Source organism: Myxocyprinus asiaticus, chromosome 43 (genome assembly GCF_019703515.2).
Source record: "Myxocyprinus asiaticus isolate MX2 ecotype Aquarium Trade chromosome 43, UBuf_Myxa_2, whole genome shotgun sequence".
NCBI lineage: Eukaryota > Metazoa > Chordata > Actinopteri > Cypriniformes > Catostomidae > Myxocyprinus > Myxocyprinus asiaticus.
Genome location: NC_059386.1, coordinates 32,618,443 through 32,631,307, shown reverse-complemented (window position 1 = coordinate 32,631,307; position 12,865 = coordinate 32,618,443). Strand labels below are relative to the sequence as shown.

At 42.6% G+C, this 12,865-nt stretch overlaps 1 protein-coding gene across 16 annotated transcripts in view; it reads right to left on the bottom strand.

Moving 5' to 3' along the window:
• The window catches only part of LOC127433900 (calcium/calmodulin-dependent protein kinase type II subunit beta), a 94,311-nt gene that overhangs the window by 59,782 nt on the left and 21,664 nt on the right, over positions 1 to 12,865 (bottom strand). For 13 of the 16 annotated variants that reach the window (XM_051686235.1, XM_051686220.1, XM_051686221.1 and 10 more), the window contains exon 5: positions 11,293 to 11,358. In XM_051686235.1, coding sequence (XP_051542195.1) covers positions 11,293 to 11,358 — 66 coding nt within the window. Of the gene's footprint in view, positions 1 to 1,525; positions 1,599 to 11,292; positions 11,359 to 12,865 lie in introns of all 16 variants that reach the window. The other 3 variants (XM_051686236.1, XM_051686225.1, XM_051686229.1) reach the window with 1 other exon arrangement.

The following is a 12,865-nucleotide window of genomic DNA, read 5'->3' as shown; positions in this document are numbered from 1 at the left end:
AAAAAGGCTCATCATGATGATAAATAAACGATTTCAATAAAGTATACTGTTGACGAAAATATGAGATAAAAATAACTGCAAGATATTAACAGAAGAAGAAACATCTTGAGAATCTGTATATAGAAGAAGATTTTAGACATGGATTCATCTAATAGTTAATCCAGTATGTTAGGGGTTTCTCCACTTGAGCTGCGCGAGTTGAACTTGCTAACTCTGGCAAAATTAACCGCTTTAAAACGGGGTAAATACCTCATTCAAACGCATCCTATTTATACATGAGATTAATCACTACATCCAAAACATACTGTATATGTAATATAACAACTTACATCTGCACAGTGAAGTGAATGAACAGGTTAACTTAAACTAAATGTTGCGCTAGTCAGAACATGCATAATTTGCGTTGAGTAACTTGCGCAGTGAATACACTGTTTCCATAAGAAAAACGCTACATGCAATTTAATATCCTTTCACAGAAAATTAATAAGTCTCTAAAGCATGAAGCATTCAGAATACAGGCTAACTTCTAAAAATTAGCTAATAGTTTAGTCTATTCATTATTTCAGGAGCTCAGGATTTTCACAACAAGGACAGTATGTATATGTATATGTTTGACACATGTTTAGAAAATGTTTTACAATTTTTTTCTAAATGTTTAAATATTTGATATAATTTTGGTCCGTTACAGTTTGACACACTTTTTGTCCATTTTGCACGTCATCATCAACAAAATTATATAATTTCCGTTGACTAAAATGTGTCATTTTCGTCAGAGTAAAACTGACTAAAATTATGATTATGACATGAAAAAATATTGACTAATTTTAAAGGACTAAATGACTAAAACAAAAAACTGTGAAACAATTAACACTGCTTCCAGGCTGGGGCCTGGGTAGCTCAGCGAGTATTGATGCTGACTACCACCCCTGGAGTCGCGAGTTCGAATCCAGGGCGTGCTGAGTGACTCCAGCCAGGTCTCCTAAGCAACCAAATTGGCCAGTTGCTAGGGAGGGTAGAGTCACATAGGGTAACCTCCTCGTGGTCGCGATTAGTGGTTCTCGCTCTCAATGGGGCGCGTGGTAAGTTGTGTGTGAATCGCGGAGAATAGCATGAGCCTCCACATACTGTGAGTCTCCGCAGTATCATGCACAGCGAGCCACGTGATAAGATGCGTGGATTGACGGTCTCAGAAGCGGAGGCAACTGAGACTTGTCCTCCGCTACCAGGATTGAGGTGAGTAACTGTGCCACCATGAGGACCTACTAAGTAGTGGGAATTGGGCATTTCAAATTGGGAGAAAAGGGGATAAAAAAAAAAAAAAAAAAAAAATGCTGCTTCCAGGCGCTATGTCGCTTCAGACCGTTTTCAGTGTGAAACCCCCTTTTGAGTGCAGAAACAGGGCCAAAATGCCAGCAAACACACATTTCAGTCAGACAGTCGGTCACACGGACAAACAGATGGGCGGCTAGGAACAGGCAGGAGTCACATGACACATGCAGTGGCCCAGTGCACCTCCCATACTGACCTTCAGGTCCCTGTGAACTATATCATGATGGTGTATATGACTGACACTCTCAAGAATCTGATGGATACAATGACTGTAAAGACAAGAGGAGAGGGGAGGACAGAGAAAAGATAGGATGAGGGACGAGTGCAGCGAAGGAGGTGGTGAATTATTCACAGGGCGATGAGTGCGGGAATGGAATAAGAGAGACTGTCAATCGAAGGCGTATCAGATATGAGGGTGATGAAATGAGACGAGTGATAACAGTGTGTGTGGAAACAAAATTGCTGAAATACCCTGATGTTAAAATGACACAGAACAATAGAAATGCATCATTTCCTCTGAGGGCTCTGATGTAGGGGAGATAGGTGGATGGCTGCTATAAACTGAGGGATGGGTGGATACATAGAGTGGTGTAGGGCTGACAATATGTAAATAATCTGTGTATTTGTCTTTCTAGGTGTTTGAGTGAGCATATTAATAGGTTTCTGAGATGCTAACTAATGCTGCTTTCACGTGCTATTGGAATGATCACAAATACGAGTTTTGGAAGTTGCACATGAATGAGAGGAGACATAAACTTTCAACATGGCGGAGGAAAGTACAGTTTTTCTAGTGAATTCAGTTTTCAAAACGCAGCAAACTTATCACTTGCCGTTTCAGTAGTTTGCATACCCTGGCAGAAATTGTGACATTTTGGCATTGATTTTGAAAATATGACTGATCATGCAAAAAAACTGTCTTTTATTTAAGGATAGTGATCATATAAAGCCATTTATTATCACATAGTTGTTTGGCTCCTTTTTAAATAATAATGATAACAGAAATCACCCAAATGTCCCTGATCAAAAGTTTACATACCCTTGAATGTTTAGAATGTTACAGACACACAAGGTGACACACACAGGTTTAAATGGCAATTAAAGTTTAATTTCCCACACCTGTGGCTTTTTAAATTGCAATTGATGTCTGTGTATAAATAGTCAATGAATTTGTTAGCTCTCAAGTGGATGCACCTAGCAGGCTAGATACTGAGCCATGGGGAGCAGAAAAGAACTCTCAAAAGACCTGCATAACAAGGTTATGGAACTTTATAAAGATGGAAAAGGATATAAAAAGATATCCAAAGCCTTGAAAATGCCAGTCAGTACTGTCCAATCACTTATTAAGAAGTGGAAAATTCTGGGATCTCTTGATACCAAGCCAAGGTCAGGTAGACCAAGAAAGATTTCAGCCAAAACTGCCAGAAGAATTGTTCAGGATACAAAGAAAAACCCACAGGTAACCTCAGGAGAAATACAGGCTGCTCTGGAAAAAGATGGTGTGGTTGTTTCAAAGAGCACAATACAATGATACTTGAATAAAAATGAGCTGCAAGGTCGAGTTGCCAGAAAGAAGCCTTACTGCACCAATGCCACAAAAAAGCCCGGTTACAATATGCCCGACAACACCTTGACACGCCTCACAGCTTCTGGCACACTGTAATTTGGAGTGACGAGACCAAAATAGAAAAATTGTTTGGAGAGGGGTCAACAAGGCCTATAGTGAAAAGAATACCATCCCCACTGTGAAGCATGGTGGTGGCTCACTGACGTTTTAGGGGTGTGTGAGCTCTAAAGGCACGGGGAATCTTGTGAAAATTGATGGCAAGATGAATGCAGTATGTTATCAGAAAATACTGGCAGACAATTTGCATTCTTCTGCATGAAAGCTGCGCATGGGACGCTCTTGGACATTCCAGCACGACAATGACCCTAAGCACAAGGCCAAGTTGACCCTCCGGTGGTTACAGCAGAAAAAGGTGAAGGTTCTGGAGTGGCCATCACAGTCTCCTGATCTTAATATCATCGAGCCACTCTGGGGAGATATTAAACATGGGGTTCATGCAAGATGGCCAAAGACTTTGCATGACCTGGAGGCATTTTGCCAAGAAGAATGGGCAGCTATACCACCTGCAAGGATTTGGGGCCTCATAGACAACTATTACAAAAGACTGCACACTGTCATTGATACTAAAGGATGCAATACACAGTATTAAGAACTAAGGGTATGCAGACTTTTGAACAGGGATCATTTCATTTTTTTCTTTGTTGCCATGTTTTGTTATGATTGTGCCATTCTGTTATAACCTACAGTTGAATATGAACCCCATAAGAAATAAAAGAAATGTGTTTTGCCTGCTCACTCATGTTTTCTTTAAAAATGGTACATATATTACCAATTCTCCAAGGGTATGCAAGCTTTTGAGCACAACTGTACATGTATGTGTATCAGTAACCATTTGATGCAAATTGTATATTTTTTACCCAGAGAAAACAGCATGTAATTGCCCAAAATTCCATTAACATCAACTATAGTCAAAATAAGAGTTCCCCGAGAAACGTGCAAGAATGAACCTGGCGTCCTCCTTTTTTTCTGTTCTCTCTGACAACAAAGCACTTGAACATGACGTACTTGTAATTATGACTTCAGAAGTGGGAAGTAGGATAATTCCCATAGCACGTAAAGGCATCATAATTCACTAATAATTGCAACCTAATCTCATAGAATGAACGTTACTATAACTACGTTTGCAACTGACTTTTACGTTCCGCGTTCTACATTTCACTGCAGTTTCCTGGTGAAATAAACACTAGAGGCACTACAACAACTGTGCGTTTTATTCACTTTCACACAAATCATGATTAAAACAGCTGATAATGACTTTATAAACACTTAATTTTCGCTCTATTACTCATACACTGCTATGTTATGATATCGAAACACTTTTACACTAACGCATCATTTGAAAAACGCTACATTTTAATCCATGTATTACAGACCCACCTACATTTACACACTTAGTCCCATGTGATTAGCTTGCTCTGTAGCTCACCTGATAGGGTGTTAAACTTTGCACTCGGGTGATCGCGGTTTGATCCCAGCCAAGCACACAAGCTGACACGTGAGACGAAAGTGTCATAGAAGCGACACGAAATAACGTGGTTGCTTCAGAAAATGTGCTTTTCATGTAGCATCTGATTTTACAACAATGGTTGCTAGGTTAGGTTTAGGCGTTGGTTTAGGATAAGGATGTCTGTTTTGTTTACCTCTCATTTGCTTTTTGGACACTTTATTGTTAAGGTTCATGTTAACGTTTTAACTTAGGGAGGTACGCTTTACTCATTAAAACCTCCATTTAATATTCACCATAAAAACCTAGTCCAATTACGATACAATTTCACTCGCATTTGGCGCCCCCCGCTGGACATTTCACTGGGAAACTGCAGCAAAGCGTGTATTGAAGCATGTAATTTCATTTTGCAAAAATGTTGCCAAGGTCATGGAATTTTCATGAGATCAGGCTGAATAATTGTGTAAATGTATTCCAACCTGTATGCACAGAAAAAGTTCTCATGTTAAATTTTCGCCGGATTCACAACAGGTGCATATGCACACAAATTTGTTCTTCACCTCATGTTGATACTGATGCATTATTGTTACATATTCTTTTTTTTTGCTAAGAAGGAACTAAATGCATTTTGACAGGAAAACAAGTATATAGTATAAAAAGTCAGTTCCCTATTTGTCACTCACTCGACATTGTGTCGATGTAGACACTAGGGGTCGCCCTTGGGAGCCCCGAACACCTCTGATCTTTGAAAAAAGGCTAATGGGAATTGGCGAGTGGAATTTGCATGCCACTCCCCGGGACATACGGGTATAAAAGGAGCTGGCTTGCAACCACTCATTCAGATTTTCTCTTCTGAGCCAAGCGGTTGTGTTCAGCAAGCTGAATTACTCTGCCGATCCATTCACCTCGAAAAGCTGTTGGATTTACAGCGCATTACAGCGGCTTCTCCCCCTCTTGCATTGGTGAAGTGAAGAGAACACCCCTGGGTTCTTCAGCAGCTAAAAGAGTATATTCTTCCTACTGAAAGAGTATATTTTCCCTTCTAAAAGAGTGGCATTAACGGAAAGCATCTTTTTAAAGATGCCTCTCTGTTTGTGTGTAACAAACACGCCCACGCCAGGCCAGTTCTGACGGACTGTGGGGACGACTTTCCTTCTACCCCCTCCCTGACCGGCCCTATTATGGGTATCCGGAGCCAGGTAAGTGCAGATTCAGCACGGCCACGAAGTCGGGGCTCCAGCCCCCTCGACGTGGCGCCTCAGGCTCCACCCCATCGCGAGGCCCCACCCGCCGGTACGTCCGACGCGATTGTCCCCTTGGTCCCCCTTGCTCGGAACTTGGGGGCGTGGCTCGCGCTCCCCAACCCGTCGCAGTGGTTGATCAGGACCGTCCGACTCGGCTACGCGATTCAGTTTGCCAGGCGTATGTCCAGGTTCAACAGTGTCCGCTTCACTTCGGTGAAAGGCGAGAACGCTTCTGCCTCGCGCGCCTGTTCCTCCAGCCAAGATGAAGAAGGGGTTTAACAGCCTCTACTTCATTGTACCCATAAAAGGCAGTGGGTTGCGGGCAATCTTGGACCTGCGAGTTCTGAACCGGGCCTTGCACAGACTCCCATTCAAAATGCTGACGCAAAAGCGCATTTTGGCAAGCGTCCGGCATCAAGATTGGTTCGCGGAGGTAGACCTGAAGGACGCGTACTTCCACGTCTCGGTTCTACCTCGACACAGACTCTTTCTGCAGTTTGCTTTCGAGTACCAATACAAGGTCCTCCCCTTCAGTCTGTCCCTGTCACCTCGCGCCTTCACGAAGGTCGCAGAGGCAGCCCTTGCCCCATTAAGGGAAGTGGGCGTTCGCATCCTCAACTATCTCGATGACTGGCTGACTCTAGCTCACTCGCAGGACTTGTTGTGTGTGCACATGGACCTGGTGCTCAGGTACCTCAGCCGGTTGGGGCTTCGGGTCAACAGGAAAAAGAGCATGCTCTCCCCGGTTCAGAGCATCTCTTTTCTCGGCATGGAGTTAGACTCAGTCTCAATGATGTCGCGCCTCACGAGCGAGCGCATGCAGTCAGTGCTGAACTGTCTGAGAGTGTTCAGGTGGAAAACGTTGGTCCCACTGAAATTATTTCAGAGGCTCCTGGGGCATACGGCATCCTCAGCGGCGGTCACGCCGCCCGGTTTGAGGCATATGAGACCGCTTCAGCACTGGCTTCAGACTCAAGTCCCGAGATGGGCATGGCACCACGGCGCACACCGCGTGCTCGCCATGCCGGTCTGCCGCCATCTGTTCAGACCTTGGACCGACCTGGTGTTTCTACGGGCAGGAGTTCCCCTAGAGCAGGTCTCCAGGTGCGTTGTGGTTACGATGGATGCCTCCAAGCGTGGGTGGGGCGCCGTGTACAACGGGCGCGCAGTCGCCGGTCCTTGGACTGGCCCGCGACAACGTTGGCACATCAACTGCCTCAAGTTGCTAGCAATATTGCTCGCCCTGCGGAGGCTTTTGCTGTTGATCCAGGGCAAGCACGTGTTGGTCCGGACAGACAACACGACAACGGCAGCGTACATCAACCGCCAAGGTGGTGTGCTCTCTCGTCGCATGTTGCAACTCGCCCACCGTCTCCTCCTCTGGAGTCACCAGCGACTCAAGTCGTTGTGAGCCACTCACATCCCGGGCAACCTCAACAGCAAAGCGGACATGATTTTGCGGCAGGTCATGCTCGGGGGAGAGTGGAGACTCCACCCTCAGGTGGTCCAGAGTCAATCGATCTGGTCAAGCGCAGGTGGACCTGTTCGCTTCCCGGGAATCCTCCCAGTGCCCGCTCTGGTATTTCCTGACCGAGGCTCCCCTCGGCACAGATGCGCTGGCAGGCAGCTGGCCCCTGGTGCTACGCAAGTATGTGTTCCCCCCAGTGAGCCTACTTGCACAGACGTTGTGCAAGGTCAGGGAGGACAAGGATCAGGATGTCCTAGTAGCACCCAACTGGCCTACCCAGACCTGGTTCTCAGACCTCACGCTCCTCGTGACAGCCCCCCGGTGAATTCAACTAAGGAAGGACCCTCTTCCTCAGGGACGGAGCACCATCTGGCACCCGCGACCAGACCTCTAGAATCTCCACATCTGGCCCTTGGACGGGACGCTGAAGACCCAAGTGGCCTACCACTTGCGGTGGTAGACACGATCACTCAGGTCAGGGCTCCCTCTACGAGATGCCTGTATGCCTTGAAGTGACGTCTGTTCGCTAAGTGATGTTCTTCCTGACGTGAAGACCCCCAGAAACGCGCAGTTGGATCAGTGCTTTCCTTCCTGCAGGAGGGGCTGGAGGGGCAGCTGTCTCCCTCCACCTTGAAGGTGTATGTAGCCGCTATATCAGCATATCACGATGCAGTAGACGGTAAGTATTTGGGGAAGCACGAATTGATCGTCAGGTTCCTGAGATGCGCTAGGAGGTTAAACCCCCCCAGATCGCATCTCATCCCCTCGTGGGACCTCTCCGTGGTCTTTCGGGGCCTACGGGGAGCTCCATCTGAGCCCCTAGAGTCAGCTGAGCTAAAGGCATTCTCTTTGAAGACTGCCCTCCTGACGGTGCTCACCTCCATCAAGAGGGTAGGGGACCTGTAGGCGTTTCCTGAGGCCCCGACCGGGCTATGTGCCTAAGGTTCCCAAGACCCCGTTTAGGGATCAGGTGGTGAACCTGCAAACGAAGCTGCCCTGGGAGGAGGCAGACCCAGCCTTATCGTTGCTGTGTCCAATGCTACTTTGCGCATCTATTTGGATCACACGCAGAGCTCTAGACACTCTGAGCAGCTCTTTGTCTGCTTTGGCGGACAGCGGAAAGGGAGTGCTGTCTCCAAACAGAGGAACGCCCACTGGGTCATTGACGGCATCACTATGGCATATCACGCCCAGGACGTGCCGCCCCCCCTTGGGGCTATGAGCCCACTCTACTAGGAGTGTGGCGGCCTCCTGGGCTCTGACCAATGGTGCCTCTTTAGCAGACATCTGCAGAGTGGCGGGCTGGGCAACACCCAACATTTTTGCGAGATTCTATAATCTCCAGGTTGAGCCGGTTTCGCACCGTGTGTTTTCAGGTACGAACAGGTAAGTTCCAGGACACCCAGCCAGCTGTCTCGGAACTTACCCTCCCCCAGGTGAAGATGTGCGCTTTGACTCCCAGTCGTGTCCACAAAGTTCTGGACCCTGGATGACTTTCCTCCTTAGCCCTGTGGCAGGCGGGCTTGCGGAGAAACTCGCTGCCGGCCCAGTACATGTGTTAACTAGGTCCTGTACTGGGGTAGGTGCTCCACATGCACTGGTTCCCCGTAGGTAACCCCCAGTGTGATGATTCTTCCGCAAAATGGTTTCTCTGTTGGTAAACTGTGTCTTCCATGTCTGTAGAGCTCCTCCCCTCGGGTAGGACTTACCACGGGACTTCTCCACATGACAAAACTTGGTAAGACCATGTAACGTATTTCCACTCAAATACCCCCCCCCCTCTGGGCGGGGTGTGTTCTCCACGGTGTCTCCCCCTTGGGAGGTTACGTGACGGCCTGGTGCACTGGCTACGAGGCACACAGCGGTCTGCCCATCTCGCACTGCCAGTCCACGTAACACAGTTCAGTCATTGTGGCGTTTTGTATAGGGACCCCTAGTGTCACTACATCGACACAACATCGAATGAGTGACAGATAGGGAATGACCTGGTTACTTTTGTAACCTCCGTTCCCTGATGGAGGGAACGAGACGTTGTGTCCCTCTTGCCACAACACTGAACTACCCGCTGAAATGGCCATGACCTTGTCTCGGCTCCTCAGCACAAAACCTGAATGAGTGGTTGCGAGCCAACTCCTTTTATACTCATATGTCCGGGGGAGTGGCATGCAAATTCCACTCACCAATTCCCAATGGCCTTTTTTCAAAGATCAAAGGTGTTCGGGGCTCCCAAGGGCGACTCCTAGTGTCACTACATCCCTCCATCAGGGAACGGAGGTTACGAAAGTAACCAGGATGTTTTCAGCACCTTCAAAATCAGCGATTAATTGCTATTAACTATGAAAAATCATGCGATTAATCGCGATTACATATTTTAATCGAATGAGAGTACAAGTACAAATGCTTCAGTAAAAACTGTTAATTTATTAAAATTAAATGCATGTAGTTTCTATGGTAAAATATTATAAAAATATATGTTTTTAAGAAGTAAAAAATATGATTCACCTTATACTTAAAGGAACATTCTGGGTTAAAGGCATAATGTTGATTACCACAAAAAGTAATTTTGACTTGTCCCTCATTTTCTTTAAAAAAAAAAAAAGAAGCAGCAAATATTTAGATTACAGTGAGGCACTTACAATGGAAGTGAATGGGGCCAATTTTTGGAGGGTTTAAAGGCAGAACTATGAATCTTATAATTTTATAAAAGAACTTACATTAATTCATAAGTTAAAACGTGTGTATTATTTGAGCTGTAAAGTTGTTTAAATCGTCATTTTTACAGCCGTTTTAGGGTTTGTTGACATTACATCATCATGGAAACAAAGTTGCAAAATTGGATATAACTTTACACAGAAAAGGTTAGTACGTGATTGTATCACTCTTAAATCCTGTCAGCATGTATAATATTTATGTCTTGTGGCTATACTTTTGAAACACCTTAGCAAGCATATAGCAATGCTTTGGCAACTACCTACAACACCGTAACATCCTACCCACAACTTTTATATGGATAATCACCATAAAATATTAAAATCTAGTTTTAATTCTGTTTTTCTCAGTGATAATTCTATGGAAACAGATAAAAAAGGCAGAGTGTAGTTCTGCAGAGGTGTGAGTGGGTACGTGTGCAGTGCTGTTCTGAATATGAGCTGACACCATAATTACTGTATGTGTATTAATTAGAGCCCTACTTTCAGTCTTGTGTGTGTGTGTGTGTGTGTGTGTGTATAGGCAGGTGGAGCGGCTACGGCCCCCAGGGACAGATACATTTCACCGTCTTGACAGGGGAACGGGGGACTTCGCAACACATTTCCACCCACAAATACGGCCGATGAGCTCATGGATTTTGATTGCGCTACCTCTCATCACTCGCGAGCTCTTGTATTTCCTCCCTTGGTAACTGTCTCTCTTTCTATTCCACGTTGTGTGTCTCACTCCCACATGCATACCCACACAGTCAAATTGATTAAAGCTTTTCTCCTGAGGGCGACTGCAGTGTGTCTGTGTGTGCGTGTCGTCGTGTGGATCTGTGAGAAGATCTGATGCAAATAGGGAAAAGATGAAATAAAAAAAATGAAGCCAATGGAAAAAACAGGAGGGTAAAGGGGTCTGCAAAAGTAAATTGCAACTGTAGATAAAGAAAATGAGGCCGCCCACGCTTAACTGCCTCAGCGAGACACTGCCTTTATTTAAAAATAAAAAAAGACCCTAAACAAAAAATATCACTCACATAATGAGCACAAAAATATCACGCAGCACAAAATATTTTTCTTAAAAAAATATTTTTGTTTTCCAGTAAACTTTACTAAGCTTTCTTAAAACAAGATCAACTTACTTGTGTATCATGGTTGTTCCCCCACTACATACATTTTGTTAAAACAAGAAACAACTATTTGCAGAAAGGGAATTTGTTTTTGCAATTTTGCCTCTTAAGTAAATTTATCTTGTTTTAAGTATATTTAGACATTTTTTATTGAAAAAAAATATATATATATTTTTTTGTAGTGCACGTATTATTCTATGACAGCTCAGAATACTTAAATCTAACCGGTTAAAATCGGAATGAAAAGGAAGGGGATAAAGAAATGGAATGTGGCTGGGAGGAATGGAGAGGAAATGGCAACAGGGAACATCTGACAAGACAACAGAAAACTGACAGGGGAAATCAGAAAGACTGTTTTACCTGGCGTCAGCTTCACTGTAATATTCTCTGGCAACAATATCCTCAAACAGCTCTCCACCCGTCACACTGCAAGACACAGAGAAGATATCAGCTCCAGAGTCACCATATGCAAATACTCAATTTAATCTGAAATATTCACATTTTAATTTAATGTGCTTCACTGGTATAGTGAAAAATGTGCATTCATATTGCCATAAAAATACCAATGTGAAATGGTGCATAATTAGGTCAAATAAAAAGATTTATTATGAAATATTTTAATTTTAACTGTATTTCATTTCAATAATTTTCAATCATTAAATAACAAAAAAGTAAGGAAAAATAAGTAAAATAAAGATACTGCAAAAATAAAAAATAAATATCTATTTTTTTGCATTTCATTTTATTTTTTATTTTTACATAATTAAAGGAATATTTCGGGTTCAGTACAAGTTAAGCTCAATTGACAGCATTTGTGGCATAATGTTGATTACCACAAAAATTAATTTAGACTCGTCACTCCAGTGAGGCATTTACAATGGGAGTGAAAATATTTTAAACATTAAAATACTCACTATTTAAAAAATATAGCCACAAGACCTAAACAATATGCATGTATACATGATTTTAGTGTGATAAAATCGCTTACTAAAGTTTTCTGTGTACAGTAAAAGCCAATTTACAACTTCGTTATCATGACGATGTAATGTCAACAATCCCCAAAACCCTAAAATGACTGTAAAAATGACAATTTAAACAACTTTAAAGCTCAAATAATACATTCATTTTAACAGAAGAATTAATGTAAGTGCTTTTATAAAATTATAAGCTTCACATTTCTGCATTTAAACCCTCCAAAAATTGGCCCCATTCACTTCCACTGTAAGTGCCTCACTGTGACCTCCATTTTTGCCTTTTTTGAAAAAAGGAGGGACGAGTTGAAACACATTTTTATGTTGAACACTATATTGACTGAGCTTAATTTGTATTGAACATGGAATATTACTTTAATTACAAATTAAATAATAAGAAACAATATGTTAAAATAAGTACAATAAAGATACTGCAAAAATAAAATATTTTGAACTAATTTTATTTTAATTATTTCATTTGAATAATTTTACATAATTAAATTATATATTAAATTATAAGAGAAAGGGGAAAAATTAAATAAAGATAATGTAAAAAAAAATCAGTTGAATTTATTTTTAATGTATTTAATTTAAATTAAATTGTAAATTAAATTATAAGACAACAAATTGTCTAATCATTGTATTTCACATCACTGCATTTTTTAATTAAATATTATATATATATATATATATATATATATATATATATATATATATATATATATATATATATATATATATTACATTTTAATTTTTCAATTCAAATCAAGTTAAATTAAATAATAGTACAAAACTGAAGTAGCAGCAATCGATAAATGTAATAAATGAAGTACCATTAATTAAACAAATTAGTTAAGAAGGTTAAACTGATTATGCCAGTAATAGTAATTTACAGACATGTATGCATGAGCTTCTGTATGACAGAAAAATCGATACAAAGTGCGTGAGAGAGAGCAGAAGAG